Genomic DNA, 21,788 nt, shown 5'->3' on the forward strand with positions numbered 1-21,788 from the left:
TTTAACAATCTGTTTTTTCCCTCTTTTCTGTAGAATTTTTTATCACTTAATGAAATACCACAGCTCAACACTCAGCTGCCATCAGATGGTGAAATGATGGTGAACATGCAAGATTTCACTGCTTTTTGGGATGAGGTAACATATTTTTCTTTCCAAGATCCTGACTGCTAAGACACAAGTGTGATATAGATTTATAGGAGAATTTTTAGATTGTACCATGGTGTAAAATATGACTTGCTCATTAACTAAAAGTATGTTACAAAATTGGCACTAAGGTTTGTATCTAATGGAGATTAAGTATAATATCAACCTAAAATGTTTGACATGTTGGTCTCACTCTCATTTTCAAGACAGTTTTCAAAGTATTAGCACATATTGAATTTAAAGTCCATACATCTGTAATGTTAGAATTTACGGAATTGGACAGACAAAATGCGGCAATGTGGAATGGGTTAACTAACAAACATGCAACTGGTTGTTAAAGATGCTTTGGGGAATTAGTGTATATTTTTGCCTTGATTATCAGACCATTTTATTATACATAGAGTGAGGCCATGATCTGGATGTTTGCTGTGGGGTAGGGTGGGGGCTCCTGCATCCTGAGCTTCTGGATACTTTGGTGGCAGCTGGGGCAGGAGGAGATAGCAGGTAGGCATAATGACCACCAGTGATTCCCTATTAAAGGACTGCAATGTATGGCAAGCTGACAGGGAAAACTGGTGATTCCCAACACTTGGTTTATTTGTTAGGTTCCAGCAAACATTAAAAAAAAAAAAAAAACAAACAAGAAAAACAGGGTCTGGTCTCAAGAAGTTGTCAGCATCACACACCCGTTGCGGCCCCTTTACCAACTGAAATGCTCCCCCTGCCCCCTGGTTCCCTGGTCCTCTGTGCACATCCTCCCCTAACAGTGTGAATTAGTCAAGAAAACAGAACCCCAGCACGGGAGAGGGAATTCCATGCAGGGAATTAGTTATGGAGATGATAAAAGAGGGAGAAAAAAACAGAAAGGGAAAAACAGTGGTGTGTGAGACAACCCAGGGGTTATCAAAGGCAGGAAGCTGCTGCCACCCCCAGGGCTGGAGGACCTCTGGGAGGAGGCGCCTCCACCAGAGGGTCCACCCTCAAGAGCAGAGCCTAGAGCCCAGCTGCTGTCAGAGCGGGGACCACAGAGCACGCGTCCTGACTGTAGACTCCCCGTCTATCATGCCTGTGACTCTGTGCTGCCACCTGCATCGTGTTCACCTGCTTCTGACTCAGCACCTGCCGTCCCCACCGATAACCAATGGTTTGTTCCCAGATACATGAAACCACATCCCTGTACCTTCTGTACATGGAAACTCACACAGGGTACCTGACCTTCCCTGATGGTTTCTCCTGTCTTAATATAGTAGATTTGCCTCCTGTTTGGTGTTTCTCGGCATAATGCTCTTGAAACATTTATAGAAAGCACCACTAAAATTCTGTTATAAAGTCCACTTTATGTGAATGCTACCACATTCTTTGTATGAAACTCATTAGCGGATTTCTTTAGTTCCCAGTAAACACGTAGATTTATTTTAAATCAATTTGGTATAGGATACAGATTGTTTCTGCAGTTTTTAATGAACTGAAATAAAAATATATACAACAGTATCTGCCTGTGCAACAAATGGCTGTAAGGTAGAAAAAGGGATTTTAGTTGTACTACAGCCTATGTGAATAAATCAGATGAAAAATCTGAAAAGGTTTCTATATACCTTCTAGAGTAAAAAAAAATCCAAATTGTTAATAACTCAATGATTTTAATAAAAAATATTAATAACTCAAGATACTAAACTGCTAAAGGAAGAGGAGAAAAGGTTGTGAGTTCTGCAGTAAGGCTCTTGTAAAATCTAACTAATTGCCTGATTCTGTTAGAGCAGTATTCAGAATTATAGAGATGAGAGCCTTCATCAGCTACATTTTCACAAAAATAGCTACCATGTTAACATTAATGTGTGGCAAGATTTCCTTGGAGAAGGAAATGGCAGCCCACTCCAGGATTCTTGCCTGGAGAATCCCATGGACAGAAGAGCGTGGTGGGCTACAGCCCATAGGGTCACAGAGTCAGACATGCCTGAAGTGATTTAGCAAAGCAACACAAAGGTATTCCTATCTAGGTAAATGATAATTATGCTATTGCAGCTAATTTTTACCACTTTGGGGGAATGAAAATTCTAAATATTTTCAACTGAATCTTATCTCTTATGCTACTGCTAAGTCACTCAGTCATGTCTGACTGTGCGACCCCATAGACGGCAGCCCACCAGGCTCCCCCGTCCCTGGGATTGCACTCACTAAAAACTAACAGCCATGGTACCATAATAAAATTTTTTGTGAGGTACCTAGACTGTTACTACTGAGACACAAAAATGTGAGGTAAGCATACCTTTTCCCAGAAGTCTTTGAAGCCAAAGATATTAAACAATTAAGGCACTTGAAAACATTAGGGATGTGCATAAACTTTCAAATAAAACAAACTATAGCTGTACTAGCAAGCAATGACAAAATAGTAAATCTTCATCTTATGAATGTTTAATTAACTAAATGTAAGGAATTCTGGCTTAAGAAATGGTCAAAGCAACTTGTCATTTCTTATGGTAAAATATTGAAAACCAAGTGCTAAATTCAGCCACTATAGGATAAAGAAACTAAAACAAGAAAGCCTTAAGGACCTGGAGACTTAGTGAGCAAAAGCTCATTTTAAACTGATTGAAGCCCCTGAATTAATCTTGTGTGTCAAAGGCAGGGAAGAAGGATCTCTCTAAACTTGTAAAAACTAGTGATTCATAAGGAAACTAAAGAAATGAAAATATGCATGCTTATCATATCACAGAAATAAAAACTGACAAAGGATACAGAAGAAAGAAAAACTGTGAACTGTTTACTCAGGGCAATCATCATTAAAAATCTACAGTAATCTGATCAACTAAAATTTTTCTCTGAAATTATACTGCTTCCATTTCCTGTGTCAAAACTTAAAATGACTGTCTCATTAAAGAGTTAGTAAATTATTCTAAAACAGCTTCCTTCTTGCCTCATAGAGGTTCAGTTCAGTGCAGTCGCTCAGTCATGTCCAATTCTCTGCTACCCCAGGAATCCCAGAAGCTAGGCCTCCCTGTCCATCACCAACTCCCGGAGCTTACCCAAACTAAAGTCCATCGAGTTGGTGATGCCATCCAGGCATCTCATCCTCTGTCGTCCCATTCTTCTGCCTCCAATCCTTCCCAGCATCAGGGTCATTTCCAGTGAGTCAGCTCTTCACATGAGGTAGCCCAAGTATTGGTTTCAGCTTCAACATCAGTCCTTCCAATGAACACCCAGGACTGATCTCCTTTAGGATGGACTGGTTGGGTCTCCTTGCAGTGCAAGGCACTCTCAAGAGTCCTCTCCAACATCACAGTTCAAAAGCATCAATTCTTTGGTGCTCAGGTTTCTTCACAGTCCAACTCTCACATCCATACATGAACACTGGAAAAACCATAGCCTTGACTAGACAGACCTTTGTCGGCAAAGTTATGTCTCTGCTTTTGAATATGCTGTCTAGGTTGGTCATAACTTTCCTTCCAAGGAGTAGGTGTCTTTTAATTTCATGGCTGCAATCACCATCTGCAGTGATTTTGGAGCCCCAAAAAATAAAGTCTGACACTGTTTCCACTGTTTCCCATCCATTTTCCATGAAGTGATGGGACCAGATGCCATGATCTTAGTTTTCTGAGTGTTGAGCTTTAAGCCAACTTTCTCACTCTCCTCTTTCACCTTCATCAAGAGGCTCTTTAGTTCCTCTTTACTTTCTGCCATAAGGTTGGTGTTATCTGCATATCTGAGGATATTTATATTTCTCCTGGCAATCTTGATTCTAGCTTGTGCTTCTTCCAGCCCAGCGTTTCTCATGATGTATTCTGCATATAAGTTAAATAGGCAGGGTGACAATATACAGCCTTGACGTACTCCTTTTCATATTTGGAACCAGTCTGTTGTTCCATGTCCAGTTCTAACTGTTGCTTCCTGACCTGCATACAGGTTTCTCAAGAGACAGGTCAGGTGACCTGGTATTCTCATCTCTTTCAGAATTTTCCACAGTTTATAGTGAACCACACAGAAAAGGCTTTGGCATAGTCAATACAGCAGAAATAGATGTTTTTCTGGAACTCTCTTGCTTTTTCAATGATCCAGAGGATGTTGGCAATTTGATCTCTGGTTCCTCTGCCTTTTCTAAAACCAGCTTGAACATCTGGAAGTTCACAGTTCATGTATTCCTGAAGCCTAGCTTGGGGAATTTTGAGCATTACTTTACTAGAGTGTGAGATGAGTGCAATTGTGCAGTAGTTTGAGCATTCTTTGGCATTGCCTTTCTTAGGGATTGGAATGAAAAGTGACCTTTTCCATTCCTGTGGCCACTGCTGTTTTCCAAATTTGCTGACATACTGAGTGCAGCACTTTCACAGCATCACCTTTTAGGATTTGAAATAGCTCAACTCAAATTCCACCACTTCTGCTAGCTTTGTTTGTAGTGATGTTTCCTAAGACCCACTTGACTTCACATTCCAGGATGTCTGGGTCTAGGTGAGTGTGAGTGATCACACCATCATGATTATCTGGGTCATGAAGATCTTTTTTGTACAGTTCTTCTGTGTATTCTTGCCACCTCTTCTTAATAGCTTCTACTTCTGTTAGGTCTATACCATTTCTGTCCTTTATCGAGCCCATCTTTGCATGAAATGTTCCCTTGGTATCTCTAATTTTCTTGAAGAGATCTCTAGTGTTTCCCATTCTTTTGTTTTCCTCTATTTCTTTGCATTGATCGCTAACTTTCTTACCTCTCCTTGCTATTCTTTGGAGCACTGCATTCAAATGGGTATATCTTTCCTTTTCTCCTTTGCTTTTGGCTTCTCTTCTTTTCACAGCTATTTGTACAGCCTTCTCAGACAGCCATTTTGCTTTTTTGTATTTCTTTTACATGGGGATGGTCTTGATCCCTGTCTCCTATACAGTGTCACTAACCTCCATCCATAGTTCATCAGGCACTCTGTCTATCAGATGTAATGGCAAAACTCTTCGGTATTCTTCCTTTGAGAACCCCATGAAGAGTATGAATAGGCAAAAAGATAGGACACTGAAAGATGAACTCCCCAGGTTGGTAAGTGCCCAATATGCTACTGGAGATTAGTGGAGAAATACTCCAGATAGAATAAAGGGACGGAATCAAAGCAAAAAACAAAACAAAACAAAAAACAAACAAAACCCAGTTGTGGATGTGACTGGTGATAGAAGCAAGGTCAGATATTGTAAAAAGCAATATTGCATAGGAATCTGGAATGTTAGGTCCATGAATCAAGGCAAATTGGAAGTGGTCAACAGGAGGTATCAAGAGTGAACATTGACATTCTAGGAATCAGCAAAGTAAGATGGACTGGAATGGGTGAATTTAACTCAGATGACATCCTGGAATGTGAAGTCAAGTGGGCATTACGAAGCATCACTACAAACAAAGCTAGCAGAAGTGGTGGAATTCGAGTTGAGCTATTTCAAATCCTAAAAGGTGATGATGTGAAAGTGCTGCACTCAATATGCCAGCAAATTTGGAAAACTCAGCAGTGGCCACAGGAATGGAAAAGGTCACTTTTCATTCCAATCCCTAAGAAAGGCAATGCCAAAGAATGCTCAAACTACTGCACAATTGCACTCATCTCACACTCTAGTAAAGTAATGCTCAAAATTCTCCAAGCCAGGCTTCAGGAATACATGAACTGTGAACTTCCAGATGTTCAAGCTGGTTTTAGAAAAGGCAGAGGAACCAGAGATCAAATTGCCAACATCCTCTGGATCATTGAAAAAGCAAGAGAGTTCCAGAAAAACATCTATTTCTGCTGTGTTGACTATGCTAAAGCCTTTGACTGTGTGGATCACAACAAACTGTGGAAAATTCTGAAAGAGATGAGAATACCAGGTCACCTGATCTGCCTCTTGAGAAACCTATATGCAGGTCAGGAAGGAACAGTTAGAACTGGACATGGAACAACAGACTGGTTCCAAATAGGAAAAGGAGTACGTCAAGGTTGTATATTGTCACCCTGCCTATTTAACTTATATGCAGAATACATCATGAGAAATGCTGGGCTGGAGGAAGCACAAGCTAGAATCAAGATTGCCGGGAGAAATATCAATAACCTCAGATATGCAGACAACACCACCCTTATGGCAGAAAGTGAAGAACTAAAGAGCCTCTTGATGAAAGTGAAAGAGGAGAGTGAAAAAGTTGGCTTAAAGCTCAACATTCAGAAAACGAAGATCATGGCATCCGGTCCCATCACTTCATGGGAAATAGATGGGGAAACAGTGGAAACCGTGTCAGACTTTATTTTTTTGGGCTCCAAAATCACTGCAGATGGTGATTATAGCCATGAAACTAGAAGACGCTTACTCCTTGCAAGGAAAGTTATGACCAGCCTAGACAGTATATTAAAAAGCAGAGACATTACTTTGCCAACAAAGGTCCATGTAGTCAAGGCTATGGTTTTTCCAGTAGTCATGTATGGATGTGAGAGTTAGAGTATAAAGAAATCGGACTGCAGAAGAATTGATGCTTTTGAACTGTGATTTTGGAAAAGACTCTTGAGAGTCCCTTGGCCTGCAAGGAGATCCAACAAGTCCATCCTAGAAGAGATCAGTCCTCAGTGTTCATTGGAAGGACTGATGTTGAAGCTGAAACTCCAACACTTTGGCCACCTGATGCGAAGAGCTGTCTCATTTGAAATGGCCCTGATGCTGGGAAAGATTGAGGGCAGTAGGAGAAGGGGATGACAGAGGATGAGATGGCTGGATGGCATCACCAACTCGATGGACATGGGTTTGGGTAAACTCCGGGAGTTGGTGAAGGACAGGGAGGCTTGGCATGCTGCAGTTCATGGGGTCGCAAAGACCTGGACATGACTGAGTGACTGAACTGAACTGAGCCGATTAGAAAGAAAGTCACGCATGCAGGATAAGGACATTTCTGCGAAAGAAACCGGTTGCATCAAAGCTGGCTTTGACACAGGATGTGAGGTTGTAGATAGAGTTGTGTTAGTTGTAGCTGAGAGTAGCTGTAGTGGGAGCTGAGGTGGGGAAAGCAGCACTGTGGTTTTCATGGCGGTTGCTATGGTGTGTCAGCTGTGTTCATCACCTGGCAGTCACTAACGCTGAATTATCTGAACAGTAGCTTTTGCCTTTCATTCAATACAAAAGCAGGTAATATTAGCAGCCTTTGCATCTAAGCAGGAGACATAGCTGTTGTCGTTTCCCCAGATTTCTGGTGCTGGAGAGGTGACCCTCAGGAGGCACGGCATTGGGGCTCTCATGGTGGTGGTCAGTAAAGCTGGGTGTGTAGTTACATTCAGGGCCACGGTGGTGTCCTGAGCCATGATCATCCCACAGAGTATGACCAGGCAGCCTGTGCCCAGAGCAGCAGGTGGGAGAGCCTGGACATCGCATCCTCTATGCAGGTGTTCAAGTGCAACTGGGGTGCCCAATGCTATGTCTGTCCTTTTGTCCCCTACACACGGCCCGCCCCCCGCATTGTGTACAGGTGTCCACTGAATTTCTTTTGTACCAAACTATGCAGCATTTTAAAATTAACTATTTTGTTCTTTCAAGAGCTGAATATCATGTTTTCAGACTTCTTGCCCTTAGTACAGAACACCCTGTTCTGTTGTCCTGGCCTTGCCTATGAAAGGACTGTGCCCCTTGCTGGCATCATTAGTAATTAGGGGCTGTCATAGGTCATTGGTGAGAGAGCCCTTGAAAGGGGGAGAAGCACAGACACTGGGAGTTTTGGAGAGAGGCTGAATCTGAATGAAGCCCCTGCTGGGTTGGGAGGCAGGAGATAGACGTGAGCTCTGTAACCTTCTCACTATACAGCCAGGTGGACAGGTGGGGAAGGTCTCAGCTTTAATATAAATGGTCCCAGGGACTTCTCTAGTGGTCCAGTGGTTAAGAATCCACCTTCCAATGCAGTAGATTCGGGTTCCACCCCTGGTTGGGGAACTAAGATCTCATATGCTCTGGAGCAACTAAGCCCACACACCGCAACAAAGACCCAGTGCAGCCAAAATAAGAAAAAAAAGTAAAATAAAGGTTCTGTGGGGGCCTCCAAATCTCATGGGACAGGGGTTTGGAACTGTATCTGCACAGAGTCGGGGTGTTCTGTTGAGTCAGTGTCCCCTGAGCCTGGATAACCAGTGGGGGAGGGGACCCAGTGCCTCTGAGCTGTCGAGTGCTGCCCTCTTCTGGTCATCCTAGATCAGTGCTGGATACTGAAGCCTGAATAGGGAGGGAACTCAGTCTGGCCCTGACAGACTGAGGGCTGCGATGGGAAGCTGATGTTTGTAGGTAGTTCACTATTTTGTAGTCATAATTGAGTGAAAAGTAGTAAAATAGGAATCCTAAGTTTCAGGCAGGAAGAAAGAAGTGGAGAAATTTAAAAAGCTTAAAAAAATATTTCTCATGTAGTAAAATCTAGCTTTTTAATTCCTAAAATCTGGAGCAAGTTTTTTAGTGATGAAAAATCATTGTCAAATTTTTTTAGTATGTGAACATTTTTTAATCAGTTCAGTTCTTTCCAGAAAAAAAATTCAATTTGAAGATTATCCAGACTTTTACTTAATCATATGTAACCATTGTGTGTGTGTGTGTCTTTCTTCAACATAGCAGTTACTGAGAATTCTCTTAACATTTAGATATGTAAAGATGTACAGACACCCTAAGTCTTTCAGGAATATGACCCGTGATTGGCATAATGGTACTTTTCCTTCTCCGTCATATTGGACTATGTACTGTCTCGTGTACATTCATGTTTTTTGTTTTCCTTGTAGTAGAAGCACTTTATTGCTCCTATTTAGCCAGAATAGGTAATGCATGTATCACATATAAAATTGAGGCTTTATCACTCTGACCCATGATGTCATAATTATTCTTTATTCTTCATTATTTTGTTGTTGGTGTTACATTAGAGCTCTTGTTAAATTAGAACTCTGTTACTTATAGGAGTTAATTTAGCATGAGTGACTTCTTCATAGAAAGTGCCCTTTTGCTGGCTGAGCATTACTGAGGTTTATTCTATATCAAATGAAAATGGAGAGATTAGTGATTTCAAATTATTTATTAAAAGACGAGGCATGCTAGGTACTTATGCTGCCACCTTGTGAAGATTAATGAGAAAGACAGGTAAAACCAGAGGTCATGATAAAAACTTATAAATGATTAAAAACCTCCCCTGAATATTCTAAGTACATTATATTAATAAGTTCGTGTGAATCATGCAGTTTGCATTTCAGGCAGGCACCTTGTCATCTCTACTACTTAAATTCTGTGGGTGTCTAAAGCTGTGTCTGTATGGAAATCTGGTGAAAGAAGATATCTTCCTAAAGGCAATTATAGCTGCTTCAAACCCCCAAAGAGATAGGATTGGATGAAAAGGCCTCCAGGACACAGTATCTTAAAATAGGAAGGATAAAAATTGTGGGCTATATTAGCATGAAAGTGAAAGTTACTCAGTCATGTCTGACTCTTTGTGACCCCCATGGACTATACAGTCCATGAAATTCTCCAGGCCAGAATACTGGAGTGGGTAGCTGTTCCCTTCTCCAGGGGATCTTCCCAACCCAGGTCTCCTACATTGCAGGCAGATTCTTTACCAGCTGAGCCACAGGGGAAGTCACCAGGGAAGGTATATTAGCATATCAATGACTATTATATTATTTTCAACTACTTTCTGAAGTAATTTGTGTTACTTTGTTGAAATGAGTGTGTTTTTATACACTTTAATTTGCAGGAATCGGAATCACCAACCCTAAAAGGCCTTTCGTTTACTGTCAGACCGGGTGAACTGTTGACTGTGGTTGGACCTGTGGGAGCAGGAAAGGTAAGTTGTGATGCCTTTTGTCAGTTTGACACAATGCTGCAGCTCCTGTTAAATTCTCAGAGTGGAGCCCAGAGCTGAGTGTGACACGGTTTGAATTGGGTGTGTCTAGAACAGTGTTTCTCTAGGTGTGTTCCATAGAATGTTAGTTTTCAAGAAGGTTTCATGGCCAAATAAGTCTGGATAAACACACACTGTGTTTTCCTTCTTGATGTTTCATGTTGCACAGTTGGGAACTGCTTGTGGGGAGTTTGGCTGTTTCAGTGAAGGAAATTATTGATGTGATAGCTGGTCAGGATAGACGGAGACAGTGGGGACTTCTTCTTGTCACAGTGGCCCCTACAGGAAGTCTGGAGGTGGTGAAGGCTGTTGCCAGAAGCTCTGAGCATTTCCTCATGTAACTTTACCTGGTCCCGCCAGTGCACATGTAAGTGAATGTGCAGCCGTGTGGTAGAGTTCAAGATACAGACGTGAGGCAGACCCAACGCCTCTGCCTTTCAGAGGCAACCAGATTCTGAGGTGAGACAGATATACAGGCAGATTATTTCAGCCCAGTGTGGTGCGTGCTCTGATGGTGTGGACATAGACATGCCTCTTGTGTGTTACAACAGATTGAAGGACATGTGTATGTGCACTTAGTCTCCTGTGTTTTGCACAACAAAATACAGAAACCTAGATGTGGGATTTGTACATGAGAGGGAGATGATTATCTCTATGATGGACTTTTTAAAATATTTATTTATTTATATTTCTTTTAAAAATTTATGTATTTATTTTATATTTAAAAATTTATTTATTTTTTAATTGGACAATAATTGCTTTACCATATTGTGTCAGTTTCTGCCATACATCAACATGAATCAGCCATGGGTGTATGTCTGTCCCCTACCTCTTGAACCTCCCTCCCACCTTGCACTCCTCTAGGGTGTTACAGAGCACTGAATTTGAGCTCCCTAGGCATGATGGACTTTTAACTCTTTGACCACAACAACCTCAGAGTTCTCTTAATTAATATTCTTTGGATATATTCTTCATGCATCGCTTTAAGTTAAAAAAGAATATTTATTTATTCGGTTGAATTGGATCTTAGTTGCAGTACATGGGCTCTCTAATTGTGTGTTGGCCTAGTTGCCCTGCGGCATGTGGGATCTTAGTTCCCTGACCATGTATCTAAGCAGAGCCCTGGCAATGGAAAATAGATTTTTTTTAAATCTTGGTATAATTATTAATTTTTTTAACTTTTTACTTTATATTGGGATATAGCCAATTAACAGTGTTGTGATAGTTTCAGGTGAACAGTGAAGGGTATCTTTCAACCATACATATATACGTGTATCCATTCTCCGGCAAACTCCCCTCCCATCCAGACTGCCACAAAGCATTGAGTAGAGTTCCATGTGCTATACAGTAAGTCCTTGTTGGTTATGCATTTTAAATATACAGTGTGTACATGTCCATCCCAAACTCCCTAAATATCCCTTCCCCACATCCTGGAAGGTGGATTCTTAACCACTGGACCACTAGGGAAAGTCCCCACATACCTTTTTAAGAACAAGTATTTGTCAAGTAACAGATACCCAGATGCAGGAACAACTGCATTAAACATCAGATACAGAAAGTAGCGCACAAACTACCGCACAATTGCACCCATCTCACAGGCTAGTAAAGTAATGCTTAAAATTCTCCAAGCCAGGCTTCAGCAGTACGTGAACCACTAACTTCCAGATGTTCAAGCAGGTTTTAGAAAAGGCAGAGGAACCGGAGGGCAAATTGCCAACATCCACTGGATCATGGAAAAAGCAAGAGAGTTCCAGAAAAACATTGATTTCTGTTTTATTGACTATGCCAAAGCCTTTGATTGTGTGGATCACAACAAACTGTGGAAAATTCTGAAAGAGATGGGAATACCAGACCACCTGACCTGTCTCTTGAGACACCTGTATGCAGGTCAGGAAGCAACAGTTAGAACCGGACATGCAACAACAGACTGGTTCCAAATAGGAAAAGGAGTACGTCAAGGCTGTATATTGTCACCCTGCTTATTTAACTTATATACAGAGTACATCATGAGAAACGCTGGGCTGGAGGAAGCACAAGCTGGAATCAAGATTGCCGGGAGAAATATCAATAACCTCAGATATGCAGATGACACCACCCTTATGGCAGAAAGTGAAGAAGAACTAAAGAGCCTCTTGATGAAAGTGAAAGAGGAGAGTGAAAAAGTTGGCTTAAAGTTCAACATTCAGAAAACAAAGATCATGGCATCTGGTCCCATCATTTCATGGCAAATAGATGGGGAAACAGTGGAAACAGTGGCTGACTTTTTCTGGACTCCAAAATCACTGCAGATGGTGATTTCAGCCATGAAATTAAAAGACACTTGCTCCTTGGAAGGAAAGTTATGACCAACCTAGATAGCATATTAAAAAGCAGAGACATTACTTTGCCAACAAAGGTCCATGTAGTCAAGGCTATGGTTTTTCCAGTAGTCATGTATAGATGTGAGAGTTGGACTATAAGGCAAACTGAGAGCCAAAGAATTGATGCTTTTGAACTATGGTATTGAAGAAGACTGTTGAAAGTCCCTTGGACTTCAAGGAGACCCAACCAGTCCATCCTAAAGGAGATCAGTCCTGGGTGTCCATTGGAAGGACTGATGTTGAAGCTGAAACTCCAGTACTTTGGCCACCTGATAGGAAGAGCTGACTCATATGATAAAACCCTGATGCTGGGAAAGATTGAGAGCAGGAGAAGGGGAGAACAGAGGATGTGATGGTTGGATGGCATCACCGACTTGATGGACGTGGGTTTGGGTGGACTTTGGGAGTTGGTGATGGACAGGGAGGCCTGGCGTGCTGCAGTTCATGGGCTTGCAAAGAATTTGACACGACTGAGTGACTGAACTGAACAGAAACTACACATCCTGCTGGTCTGCTCTGCTAGTGAAGAATGTTACACATTCTTAGTCTTTGCTGAGTAGAGCACTCTGTTTGGGAAAACTCACGCAGGGTAGATTGTTATGGTATTTATTTATCCAACTTCAGTTTACATTGACCAATAGTGTTCTTTTCCATGTTTTTCCTTCAATATTCAAAGCTGCACTTTATCCTGTTCTGATATCCTTGATTAAGCACCAGGGTGGGGACTGTGCGGCATGCATGTCCCAGCCTGAGTGCTCCCTCTTCACATGTGCATGTGTTGCCGTCTTTTTCAGTCGTCACTGTTACGTGCTCTGCTGGGGGAACTGGCCCCGAGCCAGGGGAACGTCAGCGTGCATGGGAGGATCGCGTATGTTTCTCAGCAGCCCTGGGTGTTTCCAGGAACTGTGAGAAGTAACATTTTGTTTGGGAAGAAATACGAAGAAGAGCGATATAAAGAAGTAATAAAGGCTTGTGCTTTGGAAGAGGTGAGTAATGACTTGTGAGCTGCATATACTTAAATTTCAAATGATAGTGTTGGCTTAAGCTACAAACAAAGCTAGTGGAGGTGAAAGAATTCCAGTGGAGCTATTCCAAATCCTGAAAGATGATGCTGTGACAGTGCTGCACTCAATATGCCAGCAAATCTGGAAAACTCAGCAGTGGCCACAGGAATGGAAAAGGTCAGTTTTCATTCCAATCCCAAAAAAAGGCAATGCCAAAGAATGCTCAAACTACCACACAATTGCACTCATCTCACACGCTAGTAAAGTAATGCTCAAAATTCTCCAAGCCAGGCTTCAGCAATATGTGAACCATGAACTTCCTGATGTTCAAGCTGGTTTTAGAAAAGGCAGAGGAACCAGAGATCAAATTGCCAACATCCGCTGGATCATGGAAAAAGCAAGAGAGTTCCAGAAAAACATCTATTTCTGCTTTATTGACTATGCCAAAGCCTTTGACTGTGTGGATCACAATAAACTGTGGAAAATTCTGAAAGAGATAGGAATACCAGACCACCTGATCTGCCTCTTGAAAAATTTGTATGCAGGTCAGGAAGCAACAGTTAGAACTGGACATGGAACAACAGACTGGTTCCAAATAGGAAAAGGAGTACGTCAAGGCTGTATATTGTCACCCTGTTTATTTAACCTATATGCAGAGTACATCATGAGAAACGCTGGGCTGGAAGAAGCACAAGCTGGAATCAAGATTGCCGGGAGAAATACCAATAACCTCAGATATGCAGATGACACCACCCTTATGGCAGAAAGTGAAGAGGAACTAAAAAGCCTCTTGATGAAAGTGAAAGTGGAGAGTGAAAAAGTTGGCTTAAAGCTCAACATTCAGAAAACGAAGATCATGGCATCCGGTCCCATCACTTCATGGGAAATAGATGGGGAAACAGTGGAAACAGTGTCAGACTTTATTTTTCTGGGCTCCAAAATCACTGCAGATGGTGACTGCAGCTATGAAATTAAAAGATGCTTACTTCTTGGAAGGAAAGTTATGACCAACCTAGATAGCATATTGAAAATCAGAGACATTACTTTGCCAACAAAGGTCCGTCTAGTCAAGGCTATGGTTTTTCCAGTGGTCATGTATGGATGTGAGAGTTGGACTGTGAAGAAGGCTGAGCGCTGACGAATTGATGCTTTTGAACTGTGGTGTTGGAGAAGACTCTTGAGAGTCCCTTGGACTGCAAGGAGATCCAACCAATCCATTCTGAAGGAGATCATCCCTGGATTTCTTTGGAAAGAATGAAGCTAAAGCTGAAACTCCAGTACTTTGACCACCTGATGCTAAGAGTTGACTCTTTGGAAAAGACTCTGATGCTGGGAGGGATTGGGGGCAGGAGGAGAAGGGGACGACAGAGGATGAGATGGCTGGATGGCATCACTGACTCGATGGATGTGAGTCTGAGTGAACTCCTGGAGTTGGTGATGGACAGGGAGGCCTGGCATGCTACGGTTTATGGGGTCACAAAGAGTCGGATACGACTGAGCGACTGATCTGATCTGAAGCTATGAGGTTTGTTGAAAGTTTTTTTTTTTTTTTTTTAATTTGAAAGGTCTTTGATTGTTGCTTTAAGCTGGTCTAGGTAAATATGCAGTTGTATACGCAGTTGTTTTAATTCTGATGTGATAATCACAGAATGCCTTTATTTCATTTGGTGAAGCTTCATTCAGTTTTAGGTTCTTTTTTTTAATGGACAGTTAAAAAATTTGTAAAAACAGAGGGCACACTGTAATGATCCCTCATGTACCCACCCCCAGCTCCAACCAGGATCAGCTGGCGGCCAGTCTTGCTGCATCTCCGCCCCTGCCCTCTGCCAGCCCCACCCTCCACCCCATTATTATTCTGGAGCAGATCCTAGACCTCAGATTAGTCCATCTGTAAACATTTCATCTGTTTTTGTCTAAAAGATAGGAAAGCCTTTGGAAAAAAAAAATTACCAACATTATTTCACCTGAAAAATTACCCTAATTCCTGAATATCATCAACTTTTTCATTAGTGTTTACATGTTGCTAATCATCTCACTGAGAAATCTTGTTCACTATTGATGGAATCAGACTCCACGTGAGGTCTGTCCACTGCACTTGGTTAGTGCCTCCTCAGTCTCTTTCAGTCTCCAGGTTTCCCTCTCTGCTTGGTTTTGACTTGTAATTTATTAAAGAAAATGTAATGCTTTAAAATTTCTTCTTAATCCTGCTTCATTTCTTTGGGGGAGAGATTGTTTTCAGAAATTGCATCGAGTTTCACAGAAAATGGCAAGAAGAAACATTTAACTCTACCTTGGGATTTAGATGAAATTAAATGAATGATAAAAACTGAACTTAATAGGAAAATGTAATTTGGCAAAAAGAAAGAAAAACATAAATACAGATTAAACAGTATTTTACTCTCTTGAGTTGTAAAAATCCATGAACAATAGTGTTAAAGGGTTCCCCCTGTGGTCTGTTCAGATCTGGACATCTTTTATACTGTGAGGAAAAGGCTGGGACTGTCTTTCAAAGGTGTGGTGGTGGAGACGACAAACCTGCTTTCTGAAAAACAGTAATTTTGCTTGAGTAATGCTTGAACATCATAGATTTTTATCAGATGAATATCAATTTTTGATGATGTGGACAAAACGGAATTGCTCACTCTTCTGTTTCTTTCTCCTGGTCTGTGGTTGGTTAATGGGAGATTGTGTTTGCAGAACCGACGCCAAGTTAGCAGTAATCAGCAAGATTTTTATTAAATAGTGTTTATACTGTGTAAGAAAAGAAGGGGAAAGCAAACATAAAACATTGAGACAATAGCTCCCATTTATTTAGAGTCTACATGCAAACCATTTCTCTTTCTCAGGCATGCACCCAGAAGAGGGTATATGAATTATTAATTCTTTATGAATATCTTCAGTGTTACCATCTTCATTTTATAGTTGGTAAAACTGAGGCTTGGAGAGAGAACTTTTTAAAAAGCAGGTGATGAATAAAGCTGGAAGGTGGGATGAGGAATAAACAGATTTCAGGCGTTTCTTCTTTACCTTAATCCTGTCAACCTCCTGATGCCCAGATCAGACTCCAGAGACCCAGACCAGTGTGTGGGTGTTTCTTTTATGACCTTGCCTTTCTGGTGAAGCTCAGCCTTGTCTTTCTCCCCACATTTGAGCGTCTCTGCAAAAGAGCAGGTGCTGGACAGTGGCTGATATTCAGTGTTTCCCTGGGGGCCAATGCCTTGCCGCAGCCACATGGGGTGACAGGACCAGTAATATGGGCAGCGTCCGGGGCTTCACCCATCCTTGGGAGTCTGTGCAGCACAGACTCTGGTGGGAAAGGGCCCTGCAGAACTGGGCTGCACAGCGATTCTTCTGTACATGATGTGATGTTTATAAACATGGACCGCTCTCCTGTTCTCTGCACAGTCAGGACATGCAGTCGGGCCCCTCGTGCCCATTCCCTTCTTGGCAGGAAGGGAGGCCCAGGGCAGAGAAGTAGTGAAGAGATGAGCTGTGGCTTAGTCTTGCCTGCTGTCACTTTGGGTATGTTCTGTTTCCTGCCTGGGCCTCTGACATTTCAAGAGGATATTGGGTCAGAAAGTTTCCAGGAGGTTTTGCTGCTGCTCTGAAGTGTCATCTCTGCCTCTGAATAGCAGGGGTCAGCAAGGTCGTTATGATACCTGGGAACCACCTAACGAGTAATGATCCTCTGCTCATCTCCTTTTAGAATCCATGACTCAGTGGATGGGCATCAGGTGGTCACATAATAGTGCTGTGCTGGAGGTATTTTGTCCTGTAGATACGGAGACTATATGTGCGGTAGAAAAGGCTTGGCCTTTGGAGAGAAGCAGTCCTAGGAGGTATCTCTAAGTGTTTGTCTCAGTTTCCTTTCTTATTAAAAGCAGGAGAAGTGAGGTTATTTTAAAGGCTATAGGCCATGCCTGTGAAATGCAGGCATGTCAGGGTTTCAGTAAATGGTCACTGTCCTTACTATTCTAACCCTTTCTCTACATCTGTCCATCCACACATACATCCCTATAAGTATAATCAAGATTTTGTTCCCAAGGTTCTTCCTCCTCCTACATCCCCCAAGTCCTAGAGGAACAAGCACTGGAAAACAGCATTTCTTAGAATACATATGTCAATAACAACTAGATGTATTAAACTAGGTCAAATTGAAGTAAATGTTTAAGTTCATCCAGATGAAAACATTCTTCTAATAAATCATGAAGTAATCCCATTGGCAACATCAGTTCAGGCTGATGTCAACTCCAAGGCCCAGGAGTCAGAAGACTCAGAGATTGAGTCTCAGTTTCTCTGTTTTTAGGTGTGTGATTTTGGCTGATTGTCTGAACCTTACAAGCCTGTTTCTTCATTTGTAAAATGGAGATAATAATACTGTCAATCTTGTAAGGTTATTTCAAGAATGACATGCAATAGTGATTTTAAAGCACCTGATTGCTAGGGACATAACAAGCACTCTATAAATGTTAGAATAATTTGGAAAATAAATTAGCCTCTAATTGTAAGTTCAACCAGTTTTTGGTAAAGTCACATCCATAAAATGTGACTTGTAAGAAAGAAGATATCTTTTTGATATATGTCACTTTCATTATTTGAGCTGATAATTTATATAGGTGCTGTACATATAGTATATTACATAAATCAACAGTAAACATATTCTGTTATCAAAAGCAAAAGTGTATATAACATTGGTCTTCAGGTCATCTTTAACCGTTTTTAAAAACTTTTGAGTTTTAAGTTTTTTTTTTTTTTAACAAGTTTTTACAAAACGTTTTTAAGGCTTTTAAAAACTTTTAGGCATTACACAATTAAAGGTGTCAAGCTGATAAATTCTAGTTTGATATTTTCCCACATAGATCACTTGACCTTACAAATCCCTCTTGGATGAGCTTGTACTTTCATCTCATATTTACCACATTCCTGCCAGCATGAATGTTGCAGGAAGGGGGACCCCTTCCAGGGCCCAAAACAGGGCTCTTGTCTAACACTCAGAAATGAATTGTCCGAGGAGATACATGTGCTGACAAAGCAAGACATTTTATCTGGAAAGGGCACCTGAGTGGAGAGCAGTAGGGTAAGGGAACCCAGGAGAATAGCTCTGCCATGTGGCTCGCAGTCTTGGGTTTTATGATGACAGGATTAGTTTCAGGGTTGTCTTTAGCCAATCATTCTGACCCAGAGTCCTTCCTGGTGGTGCCTGCCTTGTTCAGCCAAGATGGATGCCAGCGAGAAGGATTCTGGGAGGTGGTCAGACATTTGGCGTCTCCTTGTGACCTTTCCTGAACTCTTCTGGTGGGTGGTGTCTTATTAGTTCCATGTTCCTTACCAGGACCTTATGCAAATGGTTACTGTGGTGACTGGCCAGGGTAGGTGGTTTCAGTCAGTGTGCTTCCCGTAACATGAACATTTTCTTTTCAGATTGCCTGGAAAATCATAGGATAATAAGTTAATTGATCCTTCTATGTCTAGGTATAGAGGCCTTCATGTCTTGAGTTAGTTTAGTGTTGTCTTCATTTCAAATACACTCTTTAGTCACAACCTGGGCAGCGTGATGTGAAAGAGCAAAAGGCTCTGAACTGACATGACCTGGTTCAGAGTCCAGCTCTTCTGTTTAACAGGTAACAGTCCTCATACCAGTAATGTGACCTCACTTAATCTCAGTTTCCTCATCTGTGAAATGGGGCCAGTACTTCCTGTGCAGCTTGTTGTGAGGCGTAGAGATAATCAGTATCATGGTCCAGCACAGTGCTTGGTGCACAGATCTTATCCCCCAGGAGCGGAGAAAAGCTGTCTGCATGTGTATAAATGATGGAGCAGGATAAGACGGGTCCTTCACAAGAGATGTAAACAGAGCCTTAGGAACCCAACAGGAGGAGAGATAAATCCAGGATGGTTTCATGGGAGAGTGTATTTGGGCTGAGCCTGTAAAGAAGGGCAGGATATTAACAGGCTGTTACTGCAGTCTTCTCCACGGTGTTTGTTGTTGTTGTTCAGTTGATACTTTTGAGCTGTGATGCTGGAGAAGACTCTTGAGAGTCCCTTGGACTGCAAGGAGATAAAACCAGTGAATCTGCAAGGAAATCAATCCTAAATATTCATTGGAAGGACTGATGCTGAAGCTAAAACCCCAATACTTTGGCCACCTGATGTGAAGAACTGACTCATTAGAAAAAGTTCCTGATGCTGGGAGAAATTGAGGGCAGGAGGAGAAGGGGCTGACAGAGGATGACATGGTTGGATGGCATCATTGACTCAATGGACATGAGTTTGAGCAAACTCCAGGAGATAGTGAAGGAGAGGGAAGCCTGATGAGCTGTGTCTATGGGGTCGCAAAGAGTCAAATACGACTAAGCAACTGAACAACAACCGAACTGTGGTTTTTGAAATCTCACCCACAGAGCGGATGTGCTACCTGGCTCCTTTGCCTAATTCATTGTAGAGAAGAAGCCAATTCTGACTCCATATTGAAACTATTTCCTTGACTTGTTTTTTGTTGCTTTTGTTATCATAGTCATACTGAATGTCCTACCTCAGAGAATCCTGCTACTCTGCCTGTTAAACTAAAGTGCCTTTGTTCAGAATCCTGACCACTTGTAGATGGCAGGAAGGAAGAAATTAACACATCCCCTGCCTGTCTTGCCATTCTAGATTTGCAAGATTAATGGCCTTTTTACTTTGCTTCCTCAACATTGCTTCCTCAACTTCCTCAACTTTAACTTTGCTTCCTTAACTTTTTTTATAGGTCAGCTTTGACCTATAAAAGAACCTGGCATCTAGATGCCAGGTTCTTTTATAGCATCTAACCAAGAAGATGGTTATTTTGAGATGCTAGCTTGGCATCTTCCTGGTCAGCGGACTCCCCAAATAAATTCTCTTCTTCCTGGCCTCAACCCCTCATCTCATTGGCCTGTTGTGTGGTGAGCAGAGTGAGCTTGGATTCAGTAAGGAATTGAGACCCCAGATGTGCTGCATCATGGGACTTCTCAGCACTGTTTGAGTCTGGATGTTGGTCAGAACCCAATTTTATGATGTATCCCTTGCTGTTTCTATTTCTCTTTTCTTTTAATGTTAGTATATTGAAAGTAAGCTAGATAATCCTATAATAAATATTGGTATTATTTATTTGTATGTAATGAGTGGCTTACTTTGTTAGCAAATCCTTGGAACCTGACATGAAAGTGAAAGCTTTTTACAAAACAGTGTTTCTACTGTAAGTCTCCACCATCGCTGAAGGGCCTTGGGTGTGCTTCTGGATGATGGCATCAAACCAGTGTCACCGTTTCCTAGTCTGCCTCTCATTTGTGTATCTATTCTTCAGTGAAAATTGGTGAAATTTAACTTAGAGGAAAATAAAGTGAATAAAAACACCTTCCTGTCAGTGGGAGGAATTGTAATATATTCTCAGGATTTTCCCTCTAATTTAAGTCAGGCTTTTCCCTCTAATTTAATCAGAAGATGGTGACTGGGAAATTAGTCTACCTTGGATTTTACTTCAAGTCCTCTGAAATGTTTTGCCCATCTGGGGCTCATGCATGAATGATTTCAGAGTCACCAACACACTTGAAGTCCTACCACCACAGTTGAAGAGAGCCTGTTTCTGTCCTCTAATGTACTAATTGAAAGAGTGGATTTAGCTGCCTTTTCTAGAGTGTGGTTAATATTTTTGTGCTATGACATGTTACTATTTTGAGAAAGAAACCAAAACAATGTAAAATCAAAGCATAAAAGCTAAATGGAATAGTTTGCAAGGACTAACATTAGTGAACTGGAGGCCAAGTAACTTGTGTGTGTGTGTGTGTGTGTGTGTGTGTCTGTGTGTGTATGTATGTATATGTATGTATGTATAAGGCTTGGAACCTATCTTAAAATGGTTCATTGTAGTTCATGAAAACCAAAGTAAGAGATGGTATTAATTTCTGAGCTCCAGAAAGAAAGAAGGTGAAATAATGAAGAATTTTCACAACAGAGCAATTGCTGCCCTTCATGGGTTGCACCCAAGTTAAGCTTTGAGTGAGCAGGAAACCTGTGTGTGTCTGTGTGTCTTTGTGGCTGTCAGGGAGGGTTATGATGGAGACAGTAACTCTATCTTTTCCCTGTGGTCATGTGCTTTGTATATTGTGATCCACACTGTGCATGGAGTCCCACTGTTGGTTTAAAGAGAAAATAGACATCAGTCACCAATAGCAAGTTATAATCAATTCATGTCCTTTTTCCATTTATGGAGGGTGTTCATACACTTCTTTAGATTCTCACAGCTTCCTTGAGTTTAGTGATTCTGATTTCTGCAGCACATTATGTAGAAGAGGAAAATGAGACTTAGGGAGATCAGAGGACTTGTTTATCATGGAGACCCCAGTGTGCTACTTGCTTCCCCCCCAAATTTCTAAAGTAGAGACAGAAGTAAGGGCATCATCTGCAGAAAGGTACTGCTGTGTATCTTAG

At 41.6% G+C, this 21,788-nt stretch overlaps 1 protein-coding gene across 1 annotated transcript in view; it reads left to right on the forward strand.

The window, feature by feature from the left end:
• Positions 1–21,788, forward strand: part of LOC147361900 (ATP-binding cassette sub-family C member 4-like) — a 171,412-nt gene that overhangs the window by 36,194 nt on the left and 113,430 nt on the right. The window contains exons 9-11 of the mRNA XM_086330241.1: positions 34–135; positions 9,833–9,922; positions 13,134–13,325. Coding sequence (XP_086186367.1) covers positions 34–135; positions 9,833–9,922; positions 13,134–13,325 — 384 coding nt within the window. The remainder of the gene's footprint in view (positions 1–33; positions 136–9,832; positions 9,923–13,133; positions 13,326–21,788) is intronic.

This window comes from Bos grunniens, chromosome 12 (assembly GCF_055505025.1).
Source record: "Bos grunniens cultivar Pamir isolate PY7600 chromosome 12, Bosgru_T2T1.0, whole genome shotgun sequence".
Taxonomy (NCBI): Eukaryota; Metazoa; Chordata; class Mammalia; order Artiodactyla; family Bovidae; genus Bos; species Bos grunniens.